This window comes from Macadamia integrifolia, chromosome 13 (assembly GCF_013358625.1).
Source record: "Macadamia integrifolia cultivar HAES 741 chromosome 13, SCU_Mint_v3, whole genome shotgun sequence".
NCBI lineage: Eukaryota > Viridiplantae > Streptophyta > Magnoliopsida > Proteales > Proteaceae > Macadamia > Macadamia integrifolia.
Window position 1 is genome coordinate 7,939,760 of NC_056569.1, and position 25,348 is coordinate 7,965,107.

A 25,348-nucleotide genomic window follows, 5' to 3' on the forward strand; every position below is an offset into this window, starting at 1 on the left:
TCTGCAATATTGCTTCACACTCATGAAATGAGAAAGGATACCATAAGAAAAAACTTTCATCCTCCTAATGTATCAATGAGATTTGCCAACAAAACACTTAAGTGCCATCAAGTGGTCCTGACATAATTTGATTATCATCAATTCCTAACCATGCATAAAATCCCTAAGGCGAGTTGGGTCCTATTTCAGCATTATGGAAATTAGTGTGGGGAGCCTAAAGAGAGTCCAATGATGTATAAGTTGCCACCCTAACTTGGTCAACATTGCCTCATTCTATTTTTAAAAATTTTCTTTTAAGTGTTCAATACTTTGGACTTAATTCTCACTTATGATATTCTTCCATATTTTGGTTGAAATTTGACTAGTAAGATAATGTGATGTATCTTATCACATGAACTTGTCCATGTTTCAATTAGTCAATTTAGAGTTTCACTAAATGTCAATTAGACATCGTCCTAGAGGTCCCCTCATCCATTGGAGGAATATGGTATGGTTCAAAGGCCACATCTCATATCACTCCTTCACAGCTTAATGTGCCTTGTCTAATAGTCTTTCCATTCAGACTTTCTTGATCCAAATAAATATTCAGGTTTCTCCTTTTTGTTGTCTCTGTTGGAATGGTATTGAAGATGTTGATCATCTTTTCTTTTCTTGTCCCTTTTCCTTCTCCATCTAGAAGAGATTTCTTAGTTGGTGTTGGCCTTCTAATAGACAAGTGCTTCCCCTTTCGAGAGAGTGGATTTTGGTGAATATGACTTTTGGTGGTATCTCTATCTATGATATTGCTAGTAAGTTTGCCTTTTGCGCTTCAATCAACCACATTTGGATGGAACGCAATTTAAGAAGATGGTCTCCCAACTCTAGATCTATTTGGACATCCATCTTTTTTTATGTTAATTCCAAATTTGCTTCTCTCCCCCTTCACACTGTAAGGGATTTCTCAAGGAGCAGGCTCCTTGTTGTCTCCTGGGGTCTCCCTTTCACCATTTGATAGGTGTTTTGACTGAGTAGTTCCCTTTTCACCCCGGCCTTTATGGACCTGTATCCCTTTCTTTCTCCCTCTTTCCCTCTGGGTCTCATGTTTCCTCTTTTCTTGTTAATATATTTATTATTCATAAAAAAAAAAAATGTCATTTAGGCATAAAATGGAAAAAGTTTTTCACTACACATTATAGAGGGAAAATCTCTTTATCTATTATTGTGATCTTATGATTGGATTCTTGGATAGTGAGTTCCATCATTAAACTATTGCATCCTGTTGTATGTGGTTGAAACTATTGACTGTAGATGTTTTGTAATATTTGTATATATTTCTAGGGAAAAAGAAATGAATGCTATCGGGTTACATTAGCATTAGGAATGCTAGTAAGTGTTAACCATTAGCTGATATAAATCTAATATTAGCAGTTGGATGAAAGTTGCAATATACGAAAAATACGTCCAACATAGTACATGTCAGTCTGCAAACTACTCTCTCTCTCTCTCTCTCTCTCTCTCTCTCTCTCTCTCTCTCTCTCACACACACACACACACACACATTTTCCCTGCCCCGTAAAATCCGCTAATGCCACCACCCTTCATTGTCCTTCCAGCTGCAAGATCTAATGCATCGCCAACAAACTCTACTTTGCTATGCTTAACTCCACCTATCCCATCAATCCTTCAATCCGTCTACCCAGTGACTCTTTATACGCTCAGCTAGTTCCGCCTGCATAACCGTTGATTTCAACAGCCAATCCATCACAACTGAAGAGAGAGAGAGAGAGAGAGAGAGAGAGAGAGAGAGAGAGAGAGAGAGAGAGAGAGAGAGCACCACGCAATATCTAAAATTTGTCAAAAAACCGTCGATTTTTAGTTTCATTGAGGAATTTGAGACTGTCGAAGCCATCATGTTACTGTGATAGTAAACGGAAGGCGAAACCACGAAAACTCAACCATTGAAGAAGATTGATGGGAAGATGATGTTGGAGAGGATTTTGAGGGGATGAAGAGACGAACCAGAGTTGGAGAATTGGAGATCTGGTGACTAAGGGTGATCGGATAGATTTCGATAGATTCCTTCTTCGACGGCTCCGGAGAGGACGGCGTCAGATACCCAGCTGGAAATCTCTGACGCTAAACGTGACGTGCCACATCAGGATGGAGAAGGTGTATTATGATTTTTCAATAAAACCGTCCTGTATTTGATTGAGTATTTCTCTATTTTAATGTATTTAGAATTAAAATAAGAAAATTAATCCAACGATTTAAATTAAACTTACAAAATCCAACGGTTGACAATTGCTAGCATACTTTATTCCTTAGTAACCCGCTAACTTGCCTAACCCTCTCCTATATTTCTATTATCTTGTATGTTCTTTTCTTGTATAGACCTACCTTGTATGGATCTATTCTTTATGTATTTATTCACAACACATAGTATTACCAGAGTTAACATGGCATCAGAGCCTTCACTGCTTCTCTACTACTTGTGACCTCTACCCGTGTTTTCTATTATAGCAGACATGTAGCTTTAGTGCCTGATATTCTATACCATGAACTCCCTCCTTGTTGCCTATCCGGAACTACTGCCTTTGCTCATAATCTGCTATAGGTGCATTTGTTAGCCACAACTTATGACCTTGTATTTGTAGTCTACACTTGTTTTTTTCTCCGCACACACACCTTAGTTAGCACCTGTGGACCAATACCTCTCTTGCAATAGGCCACCTCCTCCCCAAGCTGCAAGAATGCATCAACATTGTTGTTATACTATCACCTTCGCACCCACCACCTTGAAATCTCACCCTCACATAACCCACCCCTACTACCTATTTTGCCTCCATCATTGCATTGCTGCCCTTCTTATACCTTACAATGTCCCCACCCCTTTGTTGTAACTCCTTGTAAGCATTGCTCCCCTTTGGTAGTTATTTCACCTCCATCATTGTACCATTGCCCCTACTACACCTTGCATTGTCCCCATCCCCTATTGCGACCTCCCCGTAAGCACCGCTCCCCTATCTTACAGTGGAGATGTTCTTATGATTGTCTTTGGGTTGACAAGCGTAGAGACTGCAATTCTAGATTGAATACAAAAAAAAAGTAGAAGAAATTATAGATGCCAATTCAATGGAAAATAATTATTCCAGGGATGCCAATCCAATGGGGCATGTTCTACGTGCACCATCTGTTATTAAAACACGGAAGCAAAACAGAGAAAATCCCTTCATGTGGGCTACGACTTTAATTGATTATTTTTTTCCTTTCCAAACATAGTACAAATAAGAGTCTCTGAAAAATAAAATCTTACTGCAAGTCACTAACGTTGAGATCTTAACAGTATGAGAAAATCCCTTCATGTGGGCCTCAACTTAAAGATGTTCGTTTGTTGTCTTTTATACATGGCACAGATGAGATTCTTTGAAAAAAAAAAAAATCTCACAACAATTCATTAATGTTGCGAGTTTTGACAACATGGCCAAATCCATTCATGTAAGCCTAGGCTTAAATTGATTTTTTTCTTGCCTTCCAAACATGGCTCAAATGAGATTCTCTAAGAAAAAAAATTCCTAAGTTGGAAATGTGGTCTTATTGTTAAAGGCATTACAGTAAGGCCTCGAGTTTGAAACTACTTGTGAAGGTAAGATCAATAAAGGCTCATGAACCTTTTTTTTTTTTTTTTTTTATATAATTCATTTGCTTTTTCAATGACGGTAAATCTTTTATTTTTTATTTCACTTGTGTAGTAAAAAAAAATATGCAAGACAATAATAGTTTTTGACATTGACATAATGATAGGTCATTTTTAATTTATTTTTTAAACATTTTTTACCATTATCTAGAATAACTTTTGAAAATAAGATGAAAAATAATTAAAGATGATTAAATGTTCTAAATGCATATATGGAAGTGTCATTTAAATAGTCTCGTTAGTAAAACCTTGAGTTTGAATTTAATAATATAAGAGAGAATTAATCTTGCCTTCCAAACATGTGGCTTCGCCACACCTATATGCAAACCCACTCTCTCTTTGCCCCACACATTAACCCCTTCATCTTCTGCACATTCCACCCTCACACTCTTATAAACACAATTCGTAGCCATTGCAACTCCTATATGCTCCACTCCTCTCACGCCACCCCTTCCAAACCCCTGCACACCCACTCCTTGCAACTCCTCTATTCCACCCTACTCCTTTGATCCTGAGCCCTCTTCCCTGCGCAAAATGCAAAATAATCCTCTCCTTTCATAGTTGTGTCAGCCAATCCTCCTTCCCTCCCACTCACCCACCCATTCATTGCTATTTTTTTTTTCCTTGGTGACTTCCTCGTCTATTAGCGTAGTATGAAACAAAGTGTTGTTTCTTGTTCAAGTACCAAAGAGTATCATGCTCTTGCTGACGCAACTTCTGAATATCTGATTATGCTAGCTTATTCATAATATAGACGAGTGTCATCTACTCAATTTCAACTCCTATATACTATGTTAATAAGAACACTCCTCAAATTGTTCACAATGATGTGTTTCATGAACATGCCAAGCATATTGAGATCAATTGTAATTTTGTTCTTCATCATTTGCTTGGTGACATTCTTATTCATTATCATTGCTTTTATGACACTTCCTCCTCCTTTTGTTCTAGCAATGCATTTCTATGCATATCTACTTATGTGGTCGCTTTCATTCATTGGTATCCAAACTCAAGTAGGTTTACTACAAATCACTTTTGAGTTTGAGGTGGTGTTAGCTATTGATATTCTATAATATTTGTACGTACCACTATTATCTTAAATACTCTTTCATCGTATAGTCATATCCTGCGTAGTCTATTCTTCATGTATTTATTATCTTCTTAATGAATACGTAAGACATAGCTTTACAAAGCCAATAAAAAAAGACCTCCTTTTTTAACAAAAAAAAATAAAAATTTTTTTTTTTTTCCAAATCTATTCCAAGGGACATCATATTATATGGCTGAGATGGCTGAAAAAGTTATATTTTCATTATGCCCCAATAGATTCTCTTTTGGGTGAAAGAAAAAGGGTGCTCCATGATAGTGATTATAGCCCCCAAGCCAAAGCTTTGGTACAATAAGCAATGCTATAGTGGGACCAATAACGATAGTGGAGCGTGACTTGAACTCACAATCAGCCAACTAGAGCAGTGATGGGACAAAAACTTCCTTCCACTAGGCTACCAAAGTTGAAAAAAAAAAAAAAAGCTCAATGGAATTTCTGTGCTATGAAATGAGTAAGTACATCAGTTAATATCATGGTTTTAAGTATTGAGATCGTATCATATCAGTATCGACTGAGACCCATCCTCAATCCCAGATTGATCCGGATCGATTATCCGTATCATTTTAGGAGTAAAACTATAAAAGAAACTTATTGTTTCTAAACACTAAAGGGTAAAAATGATTGATACACACCAATCCTCTCTGACATCGATCCGGATCAGTTCGATATTGTATCACTACCAATACTAATACTAATACTAATACTAATACTAATACTGATAACTAAATCCATGGTTAATGATGGGCGTGCACATTGACACCATCAAGTTAAAAAGATTAGATCCTCTAGTTTCTGGTGAACAGATCAAATTCACGTACGAAGAGTCATGCTCATACATCCTCGCACGTGAACCTGATCCGCTGTCTAGTTTCTGTGGCTCTAAACTTTTAACCACATGAAGTTTCAATTCGTCCACATCCAATTCCAGCCACCTCGAATTTCCGTGTCGTCCACATCCAATTCCGTCCGTCTCCCTCTCTCTCTATTTGATCGTTTTGCCTAGTCGGGAGAACAGTGCGCCAAGTAATGCCTCCACAGTCCACGCTATCCAGCGATGACACTACACACTCACAAAGCCTTCGGTTCGGAACCAGTAATTCCCTGTTCCATTCGCCGTCACCGCCGGGAATTCTGCTGTGTAAACCTAGATTTTCGTCCCAATTCTGTGAAGAAACTCTCCCAGAGGGTTTTCCCTGTCAGTTGTTGCGATAATTCCTCTGAAAATGAAGAAAATTTGACTACAAATACACGGATTTCCCATGGAAGGAGGCGAGATGTATTGGTCACTCCATTTCTCGCTATCGGAGCTTGTTATCTGCAGTCTGTCGTTGCCAGAGCGGACGAGAAGGCACCGGAGAGTGTATCAACGGTGCCAGTTGCGATGGTTGATGAGGAGAAGAAGGAAGACGTGATAACATCTAGGGTTTATGATGCTACCGTTATCGGAGAGCCTTTGGCTGTCGGGAAGGATGGAAGTAGGGTTTGGGAAAAGCTTGTGAAGGCTCGTATTGTTTATTTAGGGGAAGCTGAACAAGTTCCAGTTCGTGACGATAAGGATCTTGAGCTTGAAATAGTAAAAAGATTACGGAACAGGTGTCTTGAGGAGGAGAGACCGATTTCTCTGGCTCTAGAAGCTTTCCCATGCAATTTACAGGAGCAGCTTAATCAATACATTGATAAAAGGTCTGTTCTCTCGACCAAAATTCTCACTTCTTTTCAGCTCGGCAATGTTCCTGATATAACTAATTTGAGAATCGTAATTCGTTATTTGTCATCTGCTTATTGTTATTATTTTTAAATTATAGGACACAAAGAGAAATAGCTTGTTGTTCTTTGATAAGGTTGTAGCAGTTATTAATGGACACATGACGTAATTGAAGTCATGTGAAGGCTTATCCTTGCACCCCAAAAAAGAAAAAAATTGGAGAGGGGGGGGGGGTTGTTGGGTTGCCCAGACTTGATCAGATGTTTGTGGCCTACCTAGACCAGCAAATTTGGCCAGAAGAGTGAAGAAGAAAATCAACTCCAATTAGCTCAATAGATTTGGATTTTGTTTGTTGGGGTATCTGTGGGCTGCAATTGGAATTTTTCCAAGACCTGTAGACACCCTTGACCATCGAACTGAATAGACCTTAAGTATCACTAAGAATCAATCAAAGTTTTTGATTCCATTGTCAAGTACTAATGCAACTTAGTTTCTACCACTTTAAACATGAAAGGAAGAGAAATTAGGAAGATACAGATCATTGCTCAAACGTCAATAACTGAATGTGAAGAAAACCAGCGATAGCAAACTGTTGAGGTAACAGGCATCAAATAGCAAGAAAACAATTAAATTATTTCTCAAATTTGAAAGGGAGAAATCTTCAAGGGTAAGAAAGCCATCTATCATCATTGACCAACCATCATTTCTTCAGACATTAGAGGTCCCCTTTTTTTCAGACTTTCTTGAACTGAACTTCCCCTAAGACTCTAGCATTCAATTCAAGCCCCTTACTTGATTCTTGTAACTGGAAAATGAAATTTGTATAGCTCTAGCGCTCATTACTCATAAGGCAATGTGATTTGAATACTCAAAAATCTTTCAATAATTAAAAATAAGAATATCTGATGATTCATGCCTTAAATGCTTGTGCACCTCAATTCCACCTCTCTTGCTTATCGTCAGTTGTTGCCTCTGGATTACCTCCATATGACCATTAATGCATCCAGATGATGATTAAAAACTATGATCATGTTAAAGTTGGACACCCTGCTCCTTTACCCTGCCATGATGAACAGTGGATCCAGTACAGATTCATATAACTAAGGCTGCAGGCCCTTTCTCCTGTACGACAAATTGACCAAGATGAAGAAATCCTAGTAGAGATCAGAGTCCATCCAATGTATAGGTCAAAGAGTCAATATGAATTTTTTTAATCTTTGTTTTAAGTCTCTTTTTTTTCCTTTTTCTTTTTCTTTCGAATGTTTGCTAATAATTAGAGGCCAGTTCAAGTAGGATTCAATTGAAGTATCAGAGTCTTAGTCCAAGTGACTAGATTCCTAATCTAAGTAGGAGCAGGGGAAAGTTTTGGAAATATAGGTGTGGATTATGGATGACTGGCCAATTGTTACTTTTGGACTTTTTTGGGAATTGAGTGCAGAATTGGTGTGATATTCCCTAGGTCATGTCCAGGTTGATTTATTTGTTGCTATTAGCTGCTATGGTGCCAATTACTGCTACTATATTGCCTCCATCCAATATTCCTGCTTGTGGAGTTCAGTCACAGGTCAGAGATTCTAAGTTTAGGGTTTACCTCTATCTTCATTCTTCTGTCATTTTAACGTGAAAAATTATTACTCGTTCTTGTTTAAGAATTTTTTTCATTGGTTATCATAGTTAATATAATTTCTTACTAGATTATGTTAGTTTCCGAGTTCCCTGGTTCGTGCATAGCTAGATTCTCAGTTCTTATTTTCTAGTTCAAGAATCCTAAGGATCTTTTTCTGATTTAAGTTTTTTCAGTCCAAGATCATTTCCCTAGTGATTTCATTCAATTAGATTGCGTTTAGAGCAGCACTGAACCCTTCCGTAGCTTAGAAAATTGAATTATCTGTCAATCTTGTTCTAGTTTGTAACTGCTTTACTCTTTAACTATTTCCAGGCATTGTGGGAGTTCTATTTAATAACCCTCCTATATAATTCTGTATTCCCATGGTTGTACAGAAAGCTTCTGAGGGTTTTTGAAAATCCCCTTTGTTGTGTCAATGGATAGATCCTATCTGAAATAATGCAGAGCTTAAAATTAATATTTGGTGCTTCTTTCACGTGTCCATTTCTTTTCTTGGCCAAGACCTTTGTATGGTTACTTTTCTTTCTTTTATTTTGAGGTCAATACATGGTGGCAGGATTGATGAAGAAACCTTGAACTCATACACCTCATATTGGCCACCTCAGCGCTGGCAGGAGTATGAGCCTCTTTTGAGTTATTGTCGGGATAATGGAGTTCGACTTGTTGCTTGTGGTACTCCTCTTGAGGTATTATAACTTGTAAACATTTTGTTTTCTTGGAAATATAGGTCTAGACGATCAAATTTTCTTGTGGTTTTATATGGTGAGGCTTGAGCTGGTGTTTGTTTCCTAAAATGAGTACCAACTTTCGAGGTAGAGCATAACAATCGACTAGGTTTTGGTGGTTTGTTAGCTGGAAATGTTGGATTCTTGAAGCAATTAGTTGGGTGCAGCATTTGCATTGACTGTCAGTGGGCAGGCCAATAGGTCTGTATCACCCTTGTCACAGTAGGTCCTCTTGGGACTGTTGACTCATCAACAGACCATCTGGTCGAGACGATTTGATTTTCCAGATTGTTTGAATTGCTCCGATCCAACTAATAGATGTATGGATATACTAAAAATTTTAAGGAAAATTATCTTGTACCACCCCTATTTTTAAAATTTATCTGAGAAACCACCCTAAATTCTCAAAAATATCAAACGTACCCCTAAAGTCTAACACCATTAGTTTAGAAATGAAAATTACTCGTTTGACCCTAAAACCAAATATGAATAAATAAGCCATTTTTCATCCTTTTCACCTCTTTTACTATGTTTGAACCCTAGAACGAGAATACGGCAGCCATTCAACGAGATTGCAGCAGCCATTGAGGCAGAACTCAGGCATGGCTGCTCTGAGATTTCAACAGCCATCAAATTCGTCGTTGAACGTCGGGCTAAATGGGAAGTCTTGGTTCTTTCTCTCGCAGAACAACCCTTTCCTTCCAACCCTTCTGAGCACTGTCGAGACTGATGAGTACATGGGTTGGGCTGTGTCGTAATGTCGTGGCGGAGATCTGAACGTGCTCCGTTACCATCATGACATTCTTAAGGTACCAAAAATAAGAGGAGCAAGAGGACTCCAGAGAACTAAAAGTTCTCATGCCCCTCCCGAATTTCCCAAAAGGGATAATCATTAAAAGCTCCCAATCAAAACCCAGCCCAATCCTTTTTCTTTCTGCCGCTCTTTACATTTGCCCCAAACTGATTTGCAGTTTGCAGCCTACCCTTTTCTCTGCACATGCATTTTAAAGAATATAGCCTCTCTCTCTCTCTCTCTCTCTCTCTCTCTCTCTCTCTCTACTTAGTTTTTCCTGTCGGCTTGTTTCCAACCTTCTGAAGACCACTCACTTGCTGTTCTTCCTTCCTCACCACCCATCCACCACCATCCCCTTCGATGTTTCCATTGCATTCCTGCCTCTGAACTTCCCCCTCCAGTTTATCTTTGGGAGAAGCATTGCTATTACCACTGGATCTATCCAAACCATTCTCGTTCTCTGGTGAAGGAGATGGCATCTCTGCTGCAAAGTTCACTTCAGTGGCATTGACTAGCATTTGCTGTTGAGCTCCTTGAGGAGGTGGAGGCTGGCCAGAGCCTGGGGGGGAAGAAAAACTCCAGTGCCAAGAAATGGGAGTCGAGGTAGAGGATGCCAGCTTGAAGGAACAGCTACCCATCCAGCTGATGCAGGCTGCAGTGGATCTGGGCCTGCATATGGGTTTCTTACATCATGGGGTAAAATGATAAGTTAAACTTGTCACTAAAAAAATTCCAAACGTGACACGCCATCACTTGATGCTTGTGAGCTAACGGAATGGATTTAAGAGTAATTATTTTTTTAAAAAAGGGTGTATACATGCCATTTTTTATTTCTTAGGGTGGTTTCTCAGATAAATTTTAAAAATAGGGGTGGTACAAGAAAATTTTCCAAATTTAAAAAAAAATTGCATAACCTATGTATGAAAGGATATACTAAATAGAATTAAATGGTAATGTAGGACTAGATTTGATAAACCAAACTAAACCCAAACTGCGGGAAAGTTAAACCAAAGAACAACCAAATAACCTCCACAACAGTCCACAACAGACTAGTATTACTGATATAACAGAATAAATTCTGACAGATGAAAATCAACATTTCAGGAATAGTGTAATGAACTAACAGCCAAAGACTACTGTCGCAAACCACCAAAGTAAGAAGCCAAACACTAGGTTATGTAGTCAACAGAGTTCAGCAAAACAAAACAGAAATCAGAATTCAGATCTGGGCAGAATCCACAATCGGGCAGAACTGAGGAATAGTCCACTTCAGCAGGAACCAATGGTCTGATTGACCTCAAAATTGGAGCGAACTCCCTTCTGAATAGGACTAACCTTCGATCAAAATTAGAAGGCCATCGGATGGCCAGAACTCAACAGCCAGGCCGACAGTAGATAAAATAGAGAATTTTAACCCTAAAATTCTGCTGACAGATAGAGCACTTACCTGGCTGGCTGAATGAGATTAAAAACAATAAGAAAACCAGAAAATATGAAGATCCACTCGGACTTCTCACCGCAGAGTGTTGACTGGATCAAACACAAGAAGCAGCCATGGAAGCCAGCAGCAGCAGCAAACAAGAGTTTTTTTGTCAAACATAAATCGTGGGTATGAGAGAGCCCTTTCCTGTATTTATAATGATTGGGAGGGGTTTATAAATAATAGCAACTCAGAAGTTACTAAATCTAAGTTATTAAAAACTACTTACATGTAGTTACTAAAACTGAAATTGTAAACTAATGAAATTAGAAACTACTTAAGACAGGAATTAGAAACTAATTATAGGACTAAAATTAGAAACTAAACAAGATCTAATATCCCCCATCACTAGCCCAAACCATAGGCTATTATAAGCCGCCAGATCTGTTTGACCCAGTTAGCCACTTGGGTCAACCCTCTTGGTCCTTCTTGTGTAGACCCTTGGTGCATTCGGTACTGCATCAACTCTCCCTGGCTTGAAAACATTCGTCTCCGACGAATGGACAAGGGACATGTAGCGCTCATACAAGTCGGGATCAAGCCTCTTGAAGTCATCAACATGAATCCAAGTACAATCACTACGGGGACGGCCCTTCCACTTGACAAGAAAAGTGTGATAACCGGTGCCAAGATAGGAGGTTTTGTAATTATCATCCAAGACGTCTTCAATAATTTCAGAACTAGGCGGCTTCAATTGGGGCAGCCTCAACATTTGTTCCGTGTCTCCATCATCTGAATGGTGCCCAACATAAAGGTGAAGATCAGCCACATTAGACACATTGCTTATGGTCATGTCATCAGGCAACTCAAGCACATAAGCATTAGGTCCTATACGTTTCAGCACCTTATAAAGACCTATCTTCCGTGGATGTAGCTTGGTATTGACACCCGTTTGAAACCGTTTAGGATTTACTTGGGTCGACCCTTTTGGTCCTTCTTGTGTAGACCCTTGGTGTCTTCAGTACTGCATCAAATGGTGGGACAGAATTACTGTAGGCAATTTAATTTTGTTGGGAAATAGTTGAGTTGAGAACCCGTATGTCAGAGTGGATCTGGTCCTGAATAAACAAGTGAATAGAATCGACGTCATATCCACTTAGCAAGGGCATTCCCTAACTACTTCATGCATATCCTTTATAATGACACCTACTTAATGTAGGATCTGTCCAAAAATCGGTCCTATTTTCATATCAATTAGATAACTGGATGAAGTATAAGGCTCAAAAGTGAGGGTCTAAAGGGTTGCTTGAAAATAAATATTTTCATTAGAGACTAGCTTAAGATTTATCCAATAATAGTTGTTATAGGGATCTTGTGGGACCCATTCCTTAGTTAGAAATTTGTCTTGAGTGGAGTCTTATTAGATTTAGTTTCCGTTTTGGGGGTTTTAGTGGTTTAGCAAGTTAAGAGTCCAAATAGTATTTTCTAAGTTAATTTACCTATTTTGGAAAACAAGATATTAGGAGGGTTCTAATTTTTCATTAGTTTTAGATCTTTAAACACAAGTAATACCCGCAATTGGTAGTTAATGAAGAAGATATTTTTTATTGGAAAGTTTGTGAGTCGTCTCCCTTACCGCTCTCTTTTATTTTCTTTTAAGTTGTTATTCATGGTTATTGTTCAGTCCCAAAACTGCCCTCCTATCTCTTCTCTTTATTTTCTTCTTTAGTCTCTTTTTCTTTCTCCCATCACAGGCTGCTGAGATACAAACCAGCAAGCTTCTCAGCCAATGGTTAGTCATGGTAATATTCTAAACCTAGGATATGTTGCATCCAATCAATTTTTTTTTCCTATTCTAGGATTATGAGTGAATGGCTACATCAATTTTGGTATCAAAGTCTACCCTAGCCTACCATTCTTTAGTCATGGATCTTGAAATTCTTAATCTTTTAGTTGACCTTGAAAGAGGGGTTCAAAAATCAAATTCTTCAAATTGGGGTTTAGAGTATGCAAAAGGAATTTCTAAGTTCTTGGATAAATTTAAAAGGAACTTCAGAACCAAAAGAAACAGTCCCTACGGAAGAGTTTACTGTCCAAATTGAAATTCCTAAGCCTATAAAGGAGGAACAGCATGTGATTGCAAAAGAAGAAAAGTTTGATGTTCACTATGAGGAAGTAGTGGCTCATGTGAACATGGAAGAGCAGCTTTTGGAGGTGCATTAATTAGTTGATCTTTTGATTGTTGAACCATTGAATTCTTGCTTCCAAGTGTCATCTTCAACAACAAACTTCTGTCAGTGATTTTGTGCCGTTGGTTGTCGGTAGTTCGTAGGCTTCATTTGATTGAGGAGGATGGTTCATGGTTGTTGCTAATTATGCATTGATTATCAACGATCCTCCCGCTCTACAAAACTCGAGGATGGGTTATTTTCAGCTGAGCAGGAATGATGTAGGACGGGTCCAAAAATTAGTCCTATTTTCATATCTATTGGGTATGGGATTTTTATTATTTAGGCTTTATTTGTAATAGATTGAATTATAAGGCCCAAAAGTGAGGGTCTAAAAGGGTGCATGAAAATTAGTGGTGCGGTCCATTACAGAATAGTTTAGGATTTATCTAATAATAGTGATTGTCGGATCTTGTGGTGCCTATTCCTTAGCTGTTTGTTAAAGTCTTTTCTTGGGTGGAATCTTATTAGATTTAGTTTTGTTTTGGAGGGTTTTAATAGTTAGCAAGTTAAGAGTCCTAATAGTCTTTGGTAAGTTAATGTAATTATTTTAGAAACTAGATATTGGGAAGATTCTATTTTTTTTTTTTTTTTCATTTTCTTGGATCTTTAAATACTGTCACATCCCCAATTGATAATAATGAAGAAAATATTTTTTTAGAAATTGTACGAGTTGTAAGAACTCTTCCCCCTGCCCCTCTTCTCTCTCTCTCTCTCTCCCCCTCTCTCCCCCTCTCTCTTATCTTTTCTTCTAAGTTACTGACGGGGACTATTCATAGTCCCAAACAACACTCCTATCTCTTCTCTCTTTTTTTTTTCCTCTTCTCTATTCTCCTTTCTCCTATCACAGGTTGCTGGAACACACAAACCAGCAAGCTTCTCAGCCCCTGATTAGTTATGATAATAGCCTAAACCTGGGCCTGTATTGCAGACATTCGAATCATTGATTCCTATTCTAGCATTACAGTTGGCTGCGTGGTATCAGAGTTTGTAGACTACCATTTTTCAGTATGGATCCCAAAATTCTTAATCTTTTTGTTGAGCTTCAAAGAGGGGTTCAAACTCTTTAAATCAGGGTCTCAGAGTATGCAAAGGGAACTTCAAAGTTTTTGGATGAATTTATAGGAAACTTCAAAGCCAAAAGAAACAGTCTCTACAGAAAAACCTGTCCACAATAAAGTTCCTAAGCCTACAGAGAAGAAAAGTAGTGGTTGGAAGAACAAGTGATGGCAATAGAAGAAAAGTTTGTTATTTACTACAGGAAAGTAGTGGCGCATGCGGACGTGGAAGAGAAACCCATGGAGGAGCAGAAACTGGTTGAACGACTCGACTTCCAAGTTTTGTCTTTAACAATAACTTCTTGTCACTGACTTTGTACCATCAGATTGTGGACTATTCACAGGCTTTACTAGATTGAGGAGGATGGTTGTTGCTGAAATCATATGTTGAAGATCTTCACATTCTACAAATTTATTTATTTATTTTTTTGAGCTAAGCAGGAATTATGCAAGCGTGGTCCAAAAATTGGTCCTTTATATCTATTGGGTATAGGTTTTATTTGTAATGGGTTGAATTATAAGTTTTGAAAGGAAAGTAAAGGGGGGTGTTTTAATTATTGGTGTCCTTTAGAGATTAATTTAGGTTTTGGGCCCATTCTGTAGCTGTTAGAGTTTTGTCTTGAGTGGAGTCCTATTAGATTTAATTTCAGTTTTGGAGGTTTTGGTAGTTTAACGAGTCTAAGAGTCCTAATAGTATTTCTAAGTCAGTTCTATTTTAGAAAACTAGATATTAGGAGGATTTTATTTGTTTTTATTCTTTTTGGATCATTAAATACATGTTACACCCCCCAATCGATAGTTAATGAAGAAGATATTTTTATTAGAAATTGTGCAAGGTGTGAGAACTCTTCTACCCTACCCCTCTCTTCTTCCAAGTTACTATTCCCGAGTACTATTGTCGGTCCCAAAACAACCCCTCTAGCTCCTCTTTTTCTTTCTCCCATCACAGGCTGCTGGAACATACAAACCAGCAAGCTTCTCAGCTTTTGGATAGTCATGATAATAGCCTAAACTTTGGCCAATGTTGCAGCCAATCGAATCATTGATTCCTATTCTAGGATTACGGTCGGGCTGGCATCACTACTTCATGTTTATTAATAATAAAACACCAAGTTATGCTAACTCGGTCACAGGAGACTCTTCAGGCTGTTGGATACTTGGATCAGAAGGTCAGACCATCGGACCAGCATCCACTGGGCCAGAACCGTCCAAATGCCTTTCCAGGTTTAAGAACATTAGTTAGGTTTCTTTTGGAGGTGACATGGAATTTTGAACTGGTCATATGGTAGTGTCTGTGCAATGTACATACAGGCATTCAATAAAGAATTAAGCAGAGTAATAATCCTAGTAATGCTCTCAGAACTGACGAAAAGAATAATTGAGCTGGAAAGTTTGATTTCTTTCACCAAGAAAAACATGTTTTGTAGTACCATCTAGATCGACCTTTAAGATACAACTCCTGGTGAGCTCAAACAGACCTCTACTTGGTCCATTACTAATAATACTAGCTCATCCTGTAATTTGAATCAATGTGGAACACTAGTGTTTCATTTACTCACTTAAACTCCAAAGTCATGACTGATTATAATTCTGCCACTAGTTATCAATGACCTGCTATGAACAAATTCCCTACAACTCGTCCAACTAAAAAAATGTTTGAACCTGCTGGAATATGTTAGTCATTTACCCCAAAACTGAGTAAAGTTTGACGATTTTTTTGTGCAAGTGCTTGCAAATTTTAGTCCCATTTCTTACTTTTAGAATGTAAAAACTACAAATTTTGGGAGCCCTTGAACGAAAAAGGGTACTATAAGTTGAAAGTTGGAAAAACCCAACTTGTAAAATACATGGAACCCTTGGGAAAAAGAGTATCTTCATTGTCAATGGAAGAACTCTATGCTATTTCTTATCATTTTTTCCTGTTTATTAATGATATCTTATTCTCACTGTCTCTCAATACATGATTTTGTGTCTTGAACTTACAAAATTATCTGAGGTCTTTTGACTTGACTAGGTTCTTAGGACTGTTCAAGCTGAAGGTATTCGGGGGCTTTCTAAGGCAGATCGTAAAATTTATTCTCCTCCAGCTGGATCAGGCTTCATTGCTGGCTTCACTTCCATCCCCCATAGGTCACCTATAGATACGAAGTCTCTGAATCATTCACTTCCTTATGGGCCAAGTGCATATTTATCAGTACAAGCAAGGGTTGTTGAGGATTATACAATGTCCCAGATTATCATGCAGGCATTGGTAGATGGTGGTTCCACAGGTATGCTAATTGTTGTAACAGGTGCAAGCCATGTCATATATGGATCAAGAGGAACAGGGCTGCCAGCTAGAATTTCAGAAAAGTTGCAAAAGAAGAATCAAGCAGTTATATTACTTGATCCTGAGAGGCAAGTCATAAGAAGAGAGGGAGAAGTTCCTGTTGCTGATTTCCTGTGGTATTCTGCAGCTAGACCTTGTAATAGAAACTGTTTTGATCGTGCTGAAATTGCTCGAGTAATGAATGCTGCTGGTAGAAGGCGAGATGGTCTACCCCAGGTTAGTTGCACATTTTTACGAGTACTGTTCATCTTTTTGGTCCCTTTAACTTTTTTTCTTTGTTTATATTTGTTTTCATCTGTAGGCTTTTTCATGCTGTACTGTGGTTAGTGGATTTTTTGTCGGGTTTAGATATTGGTCATAAACACTGGATGACCATCATTCTCTGCCTTCTGAAATAAAACAGTTTGATCAGCAAGCTTTGGCACTCAAAGTTCTCCAAAATAGAGGAGGGATATAGAGAAGACTAAATTCTCATTTACTATTGTTGATTAACTATAAAATCATCTTTCTTACAATTGCTGTAATACTGATGGGAGCTTCCAAGAGGTCTAATTATATAACTTGGTTTTCTTCCACAAAACCAATTAGTGTTTTATTGAAGTAAAGTACACTGGATTTTATGGTTATTTTTTTCACTCTTCTTTGGGGATACTTTTGAACGGTTCTAACTTACCTGTTTAGTATGATTTTGGTGCTGTTTGAAAGCTTATTCAATTACCTTTCAGATGAGACTGATTTTGTGATTTCAAGTTAAATTGGGAGAATTATGACCAATTTACTGGGTGGGTGTTATTCTGTGATGGGATGTTTATTTTAGGAGTTCTATTTAGGGTCTATTAATCCGTATTCTTATTGTTTTGGAATGATGTTAAGTACTCATTGCAGTTGCTAAATTGTATTAGAGTCAATATTAGGAATTTCTTTACCAGCAGGATTTGTAAATCTTCCTGCATCGGATTTACTTGCCATTCACCAAGTCAAATATTAAGTAAATGAACACCTAACTAAATATTCAATTAGAAAGTAAATAAACCAAAACCTAACCTTCATCAAATCTATATTAAAATAGGTTAGCAGGACTTCTAGTTTATGTAATTTTTTTATGGACTCATAATTTTATGCTGTCACCTAATAAAGTTATTTTTTTTTATAAATGAGTCTCCTAGGGTATTTCTAAAATTATTTTTCTAACTTATTATGATATGCTGTGCTGCACTATGATGGAGGATTAGTAGAAACATAAAAACTAGACTCATTGTTAAAATGGTTTAACTATGTGGTCCAGTCCGTTTTTAAAATCACTGCAGTAAAGTTGAAGAAACTAGCTTTCTAAGCTTCTAAAGTTTTTCTGAGTGGCGGTATCACATATCTGGTTCAAAGTTAAAACCCACATCATATCTGAAATGAACAATAATAAGCAGTAAACTTCTTGCCTAACAAGTAAAGAAGCTCAAAAAGAGAATGCAGATGCTATCTTATGTATGGAACAACTGATATATTATTGTGGTGACGCTAGTAGTTCTGGTTTATTCATGGATATACTTATATGAGGAGTATGGAATAGTCTTCTTTTTTTTTTTTTGGGGGGGGGAAGGAGAGAAGAGGGGAGAGTTGGGGTTGGGGTTGGGGTTTGGGGTTGGGGTTGGGCGGGCAGGCAATTATCTTCATATCTGTTCTAAATGACTCATCTTTATTCATCATGTGCAATATTCTCCTTGTTGTCCTTTTGGTAGACATTATGCTGAACACTTCTGATATGTTCTTGTGTCATGTAAATCAGGACCTTCAGAAGGGGCTTGATCTTGGTCTGGTATCACCAGAAGTTCTACAAAACTTCTTTGATCTGGAGCAATATCCTCTTATTTCAGAACTCACTCATCGCTTTCAGGTATGCTCTGTTTCCAAGCATTAATTCTATGTTTGGCTTCTCTTTTGTACTTTGGAGCCGGTATTTGTCTTTTCATGTTGTTGAAGGTAAATCATCATGCATGAATTAGGGATTTTTTTTAACGTCAGAAAAAAACAAAAAGATTCATTTTAATATGAACAAATAATTCATCGCTTCTAGGTCCTCTAAAAAAAACAGTAGTTTGTGGACATACTCAGAAATCCACACTCCAGTCACATGCACCACATGTGCTATCAGCTTAACTCATATCAATGAAGCCTCATTGATGTAGATACAGCTGCACTTACCTGGTTGGACCAGTATGACCGGCTGTGGAAGCCAAGGGCCAAGAAGAATTGGTCCAGCCTAGGTTTTTGGTCCAACAAGGATTGGTAGTAGTTAGTTTTATATTATGTCTTTTATTTTCTCAAGCTTGTGTTGGGATAGGATACGTAGGAGAAGTAAGAGTCAGTTTCAATGTTAAGAGTCTAAGTAGAAAGTCTCATTATTTTCCGTTAAATACTTGCAAACTCAATGTTTGAGATTAGACTGAATTTTATTTTAGAATTAGTGAATTTGTGCGTTGTGTGTGATCCCCTCCCCCTCTTTATGCGATTTTCGCTCTCTTCCCTAAGGCTACCTCATCACTCATCCCATCTATTTGACATTGGCTATGTGTGAGCCTGATGCATCACTATTCTTTACTGAGGCTCCAAGCATTCATTGAGAGATGAAAGCTCAATGATAGGGTCTCAAGGTTCAACAAGTCAAGGTTGGGCCTGGACTGGGACCTATCCTGGAGGTGTTTGGTATGGATTCCATGACTCCGATTCCGATTCCGATTCCGATTCCGATTGGGATTTGGATTTCAATCCAGGCTGAATTGTGTATGTTTGGAATCCAGTCCAAGATTTTGATCATGGGATTGAGATTATGGAATAGTTTACGTTGGGATTGCTTTCATTGATAAATCCAAAATCTGGGATAGAGAAAAGCAGATTTCAATCGAGCCAAAAATGAACCAGCTAAGAATCTTAATTAGAATTTTTAGTTATTGGCTTTGGCTTCCAGGCCTTGGGGCCTTGTGGACTTGCAAATGTGGTACTTCATGGGATTGAGTAATTGTAGTTGCGCCTAGCCTCAGTGTGGCAAAATCCTTAATTTAGTGTGCATTAAGCAGCCTAAGTGTGAGAACCAAGGGCGGTCAAGGTAGCCAGTTTAAAGTATCTTCGATACCGATACGATATCCTCTGATACGTATCTTAAATTTAGCTGACCGATACGATACCTACCGATATGATACATGAAATTTTTAAAATCCTTTCGTATCGATATATATCTTATGATACATTCCGATATGCATCAATACACCACCGATACACATCGATACGATACGATACGATATGCACCGATACGACTATGAAAAATATAAAATTGAGGTGAAATATACGTTTCAGTATGTATCGGTATGTATCGATATTAGTATTTATCGATATAGTGTGCTACGGTCATATAATGGCCAAGATGGGTAATTTTTCAGAAAAAAAATAATTTTTTGAGGGGTTTTTGTTCCAAAGTGCAGCCAGGCATATTTATTTCTAACTAAAGTGGAAATCAAGGTTGGGAACAAGGATTTTACATTTATGGGACAACTACAAACTTTGAATTCTTAGTGCGATGCCCTCAATTTGGTGTTTATGCATAATACATGTTATCAATAGCTTTTTTTAACAAATTTTTTATGCAAAAGTGTTTAAAAAAATGTTTCCTATCCATTTATGTGTGTATCTTTAGCGTATCTTAGTGTATCTCCGATGCGATATGATACCCTCCGATATGTATCTTAATTTTGGCCAACCGATATGAAGACCGATACCGATACTTTAATCCTTGGCTTGAAGCCCTTATCTGTTTGCGCTTTTATTGATGAGTTGAGTAAAAACATTCAAGGTGAGGTTCCATAGTGTATGCTCTTTGTGGACGATATTGTTTTATTAGATGACACAAAATCAGGGCTCAATGCTAAACTGGAGCGATGGAGATTTGGATCCGATTAGGAACTGGCTCCTCTCCTAAGCCCCCATCCCCCAGGTCTTGCCCATAGCTACCTGGGCGAAAACCACTTGTACAGGCGAGGATCCCAACGGTTCTCGGCGCCTTGCTTTCAAGCCTTGTTCGTCGTGCCTCTTTTCAAAGCTTTGGATCCTCTCCTAGACATGTGGCGCTCGCCCAGGTAGTTATGGGCCGACCTGGGCAATGGGCACTCAGGAGAAGAGCCGAATCCGGGAAATCAACATTGGAATCAAGAGGCTTTAAGGTAAGTATATTGAAGACGGAGTATGTGATGTGGAACTTTAGTCGCACTACGATGGATAATGACGTAGTGGCTATTGAAGGATGAGAGATAACGCAAAGTGACTATTTTAGATATTTGGGATCTATCATTAATAAAAAAAAAGGCGATATAGAGGATGATGTGTCATATATGATTTATGTGGGATGGACAAAGTGGGGGGTGCGTCTGAAGTTTTGTGCAACTGACTTGTCCCTATAAAACTGAAAGGAAAATTCTATCGGACAGTGGTGCGACCAGCTATGATGTATAGAGCGGAATATTGGGCCATTAAGAAGCAACTAATTAATAAGTTATGTATAGCGGAAATGAGAATCTTAAGATGGATATGCGAGAAGACTAAGAGGGATAAGGTGAGGAATGAACATATTAGAGCGGATTTGGGAGTTGCCCCAATCATAGTTGTCAAGGTGTCACCTTGGCGTCCAGGCGGTTTTCCTGGAGCCTAGGCGACTGTCTCCTTGTTGCACTGTATGCCGGCTTATATTTTTTGTCCTTATTTTATTTACTTAAGATATTATTCATAAATAAACAAATACCCCCTATTTGAATACAACAAAAATAGTTAAAAAATCAAATTCCAAAAGGATAAAAAGTCAACCCCCCGGTCTAAGAACAAAAACTGGATTTTTGGTTGTAGGGCGATTTTCAATTTTCGAATGCTAAGGTTTTTTCTCAATTCTGAAAATTTTTATAAATCTTGTCATAGTAGAACATTGTTAAAAACCAAAAGTCCGGTAAAATAATCTTTTGTTTTGATGTCAATCAAATTATTTTCATTCAAGTGATTTAACAACATTCACACACTTTAAAATAAGTTTGACCGGAACATAACTTTGTCATAACAATTCAGATTTAAGTAATTTTAGACTTGTTAGAAAGCTAGTTGTGTTATAATTAATACAAAAAGTCTCATCTGAAAATAAAATCATTTGACCAATACAAAATATTATAAAAGAAGAGCATTTCTCTAAATGTCAATAAGTCATGTTGATTTTTTATGACTTGTTGTGAGTGCGACTATTTTGATTTTTATGACTTGATGTTGCTTAATGTTAATTGGTTTTTTATATCATAGGGCATATATTATAATATACAAAATAACTTTAGAAAATAGGGGAAATAAAAAATAACACTTGGGCGATTTGATTGCCATGGCAATGCCATAGCGAGCAATTCACCGCCAAATCGATTAGCCAACCATCTACCGCCTTGGGTCACCATGACGCCGTGACAACTATGGCCCCAATTCATGATAAGCTTTGAGAATGTCATTTGAAATGATATGACCATGTTCAATGGAGGCCATCGGATGTCCCGGTAAGGAATAATGACCTGATCCAGATAGAAGGATCCAAAAGAGCTAAAGGTTGGCCTAAAATGACTATAAGAGAGGTAGTGAGAAAAGACATGCACATATTAGGCCTTGTCTCGAGTATGGCCTCGAATAGAGCGGATTGGAGGGCTACTATCCAGTTAGCGGACCCCCTATAGTTGTGTTCTACTTCGTTAATTTTCTTAGTAATCTGTTTCTTTTAACTTCTACTTTTCTTTTTCCTTGTCTTTGCTTGGATCCATGAAGCCAACCTTATTAAGTTGGGATAAGGCTTTGTAAGCAGCCCAACCAAGCCTTGAGTTCAAGAAAAGCTCAGCAAATGTTGGCTTATTCAAACATCTTACATAAGAAATGGTTCTTATATGCAATGACAATAATAAATTAGCTTTATCATTTAAAGAGTTGTTGGTATTTGATGCTTGATTAGTTTTGATGCAGGGCTTCCGGGAAAGATTGTTGGCAGACCCTAAATTCTTACATAGGCTTGCTATAGAAGAAGCTATATCAATTACAACAACTCTTTTAGCACAGTACGAAAGGCGGAAGGAAAATTTCTTTGAAGAGCTTGACTATGTTATCACAGATACAGTAAGGGGTTCTGTTGTTGATTTCTTCACTGTATGGCTTCCAGCACCAACTCTCTCATTCCTTTCATATGCTGATGAGGGAGCGGGGCCGGAGAGCATGGATGTGTTGAAGAGTCTTCTTGGATCCATCCCGGATAATGCATTTCAAATGAATACTGCTGGGAAGGACTGGGATTTAAGTCATAGGTTTGCGTCAGTGCTTATCGGTGGGCTGAAGCTTTCAGGTGTTGGTTTTGTTTCCAGTATTGGTGCTGTGGCTGCTTCCAATCTTCTGTATGCAATACGCAGAGCTGTGAATCCAGCTTTGGAAATTAGGCAAAAGAATAAAAGATCTCCGATATTTAAGACTGCAATTGTATACGGAGGCTTTCTTGGAACGTCAGCAAATCTACGGTATCAGGTAGGGAGGAACTTTTTCACCTAATACAAAGATCAAGTTTATGGATTATCTTGTTGTCTGGTTGTCATTTCCCATTCTTCAGTGTTCATTAATGTTATGTTACGTGGACACTTCAAATTAAAAGCCACATCCATGTCTGTGGACACAAATTCCAACATCAACGTGGCATGTACTTTCTTATAATTACTAAATATATCTATAATTATATACATACCTATATACATTCACAAGTGGTAACCTCCCTAGACAAGCATATACAGATTACTTGAGCTTTGTTCTGTAGTCTTTATAGAAATATTTGCAGTTATGTACATTTTTTTTTTTTGGTATAGCCTTGCTCTGTATCTACTGTACACGTTTACTTTATTAATTAAACCATTTTTCTTTGTTCCAATAGAAAAAAGAAAATTTAAATGTAAACCACCCCTAGAATATATATAATATATAAATGCAATACAAATAGCTTAGAAAACACCAACATAATAATTGATCTCTGTTTTACGCAAAAAAAAAAAAAATTAATAATAAAAAAAAAAAAAAATTAATAATAAAAAAAAATAAAAATTAGAACAATAATAAATCATAGACCTCCCTTGGACTAAACATAATTTATAAATTATTTAATACTGTGTGTGTGGGTGCGTAAAAGAGGCGCGCTTGGTCCAACAGTAAGGTACGAATGTTGCGACCTGGTGGTCAAGCGGTCAAAACAGTCTGTTGGCATTCTCAGGGTAAGGCTGCGTAGTTCTTGCCCCCCCTGGACCTCACGAAGCAAATCGAGTATGGAATTAGAGCTCGGTTGGGGCATCAACCGCAGCACAGGTTGCGGACCTATCGAGATGCTTCCTTGCAGAACCCAACGAGGGCTGTAGCTCAATAGAGTGAGTGGGAAACCTTGTAAATGCGAGCAAGAGAATAGAGATTGGTCTGTCTTGTCTTAGACTAGCCCTAGCGGGAGCCTCGTGCACAGGGTAGGCCCCTTTTTGTGTGTGTGTGTGTGTGTGTATGTGTGTGTGTCACATGAAATTAACGTTTAAGATAATTGAAAAAAAAATGCTGTACACCATGAGTCATAAGATTGTATCTCAGGGCTTTATTGAGCCTCAGGCCTCATGTCTGCGTTGGAATCTGGTTACTATGCTGGTAGCATTTATGGCAGAAATAGTAAGTCAATTTACGAGTTAGCATTTAGTGGAGAAAATGTTAGGTTACATGTAAAGAATGGATATTGAGGCACTTGTTTGATGGCTCGAATATTCAGTTTGCAATATGTTGCATGTGGGATTGTTTTATTCATTGATGAAAAGTGAAGTGAGAATTTCATTTCGCAATCCATGATAGAGATGCCTGTCATGCCAATGGAAAAAATGCCTCTCCCTCTGACTGACCAACATTTATTTACCAAGGTCCGCACCAGTCAACATTGACTGGTGCAGAAGACACCAAAAGTCTACCTAAACATGCTCTTAGTACAATCTATGTTCTCTAACTTCTGCGATTATTGCTCAGGGTTACAGATCTTTCTCATGACCTGGTTGATGACTCACACAGCCTCACATTTTTTATTCATTATTTAGAGATCTCCTTTATTATTGGTATCAGGTTTTGTTATGAATAGTGAAATTAAAGTGTTTCAAAAGTAATGTCTTTGTACCTTCGTTTTGGTTTGTATAGGGAAAAATACAATTTCCTTTTCTTCCTTTGATACTGTCCTTTACCCTCTATTAATTTAATTCTTAACTTCGAAATGTATTTTCTTGCAGATTATTGCTGGAATAGTGGAACATCGGGTTTCAAATTACTTCCTATCATCTCAACCTTTACTTGTAAATATGCTATCTTTTCTTGTTCGGACAATCAACTCCTACTGGGGAACTCAGGTTAGAATTTTGACTTTATAGAGAGGTGATGGTTTATATTTTGACATTATGCACTACTTCTTTTGTTTATTGAGATGCATTTCCACTGAGATCTTATTGATGATTCCCTCTCAGAAACCTTAGGGGCTTGCTTTAGTTGAATGAATAAAGCATGCTTTATGATTTTGCAAGCTGGTGGATATGAAGCTTAGACTCTGTAATCTTGCATTCTGTTTGTGTGCTAAATAACATAGACTTT

At 37.8% G+C, this 25,348-nt stretch overlaps 1 protein-coding gene across 1 annotated transcript in view; it reads left to right on the forward strand.

Annotated features, from left to right (window-relative positions):
* The first annotated feature begins 5,669 nt into the window (after nt 1-5,669).
* LOC122059686 (protein RETICULATA-RELATED 5, chloroplastic-like) overlaps nt 5,670-25,348 on the forward strand; it is an 81,428-nt gene continuing 61,749 nt past the window's right edge. The window contains exons 1-6 of the mRNA XM_042622650.1: nt 5,670-6,464; nt 8,670-8,799; nt 16,352-16,882; nt 18,447-18,554; nt 22,682-23,230; nt 24,994-25,110. Coding sequence (XP_042478584.1) covers nt 5,836-6,464; nt 8,670-8,799; nt 16,352-16,882; nt 18,447-18,554; nt 22,682-23,230; nt 24,994-25,110 — 2,064 coding nt within the window. The 5' untranslated portion in view covers nt 5,670-5,835. The remainder of the gene's footprint in view (nt 6,465-8,669; nt 8,800-16,351; nt 16,883-18,446; nt 18,555-22,681; nt 23,231-24,993; nt 25,111-25,348) is intronic.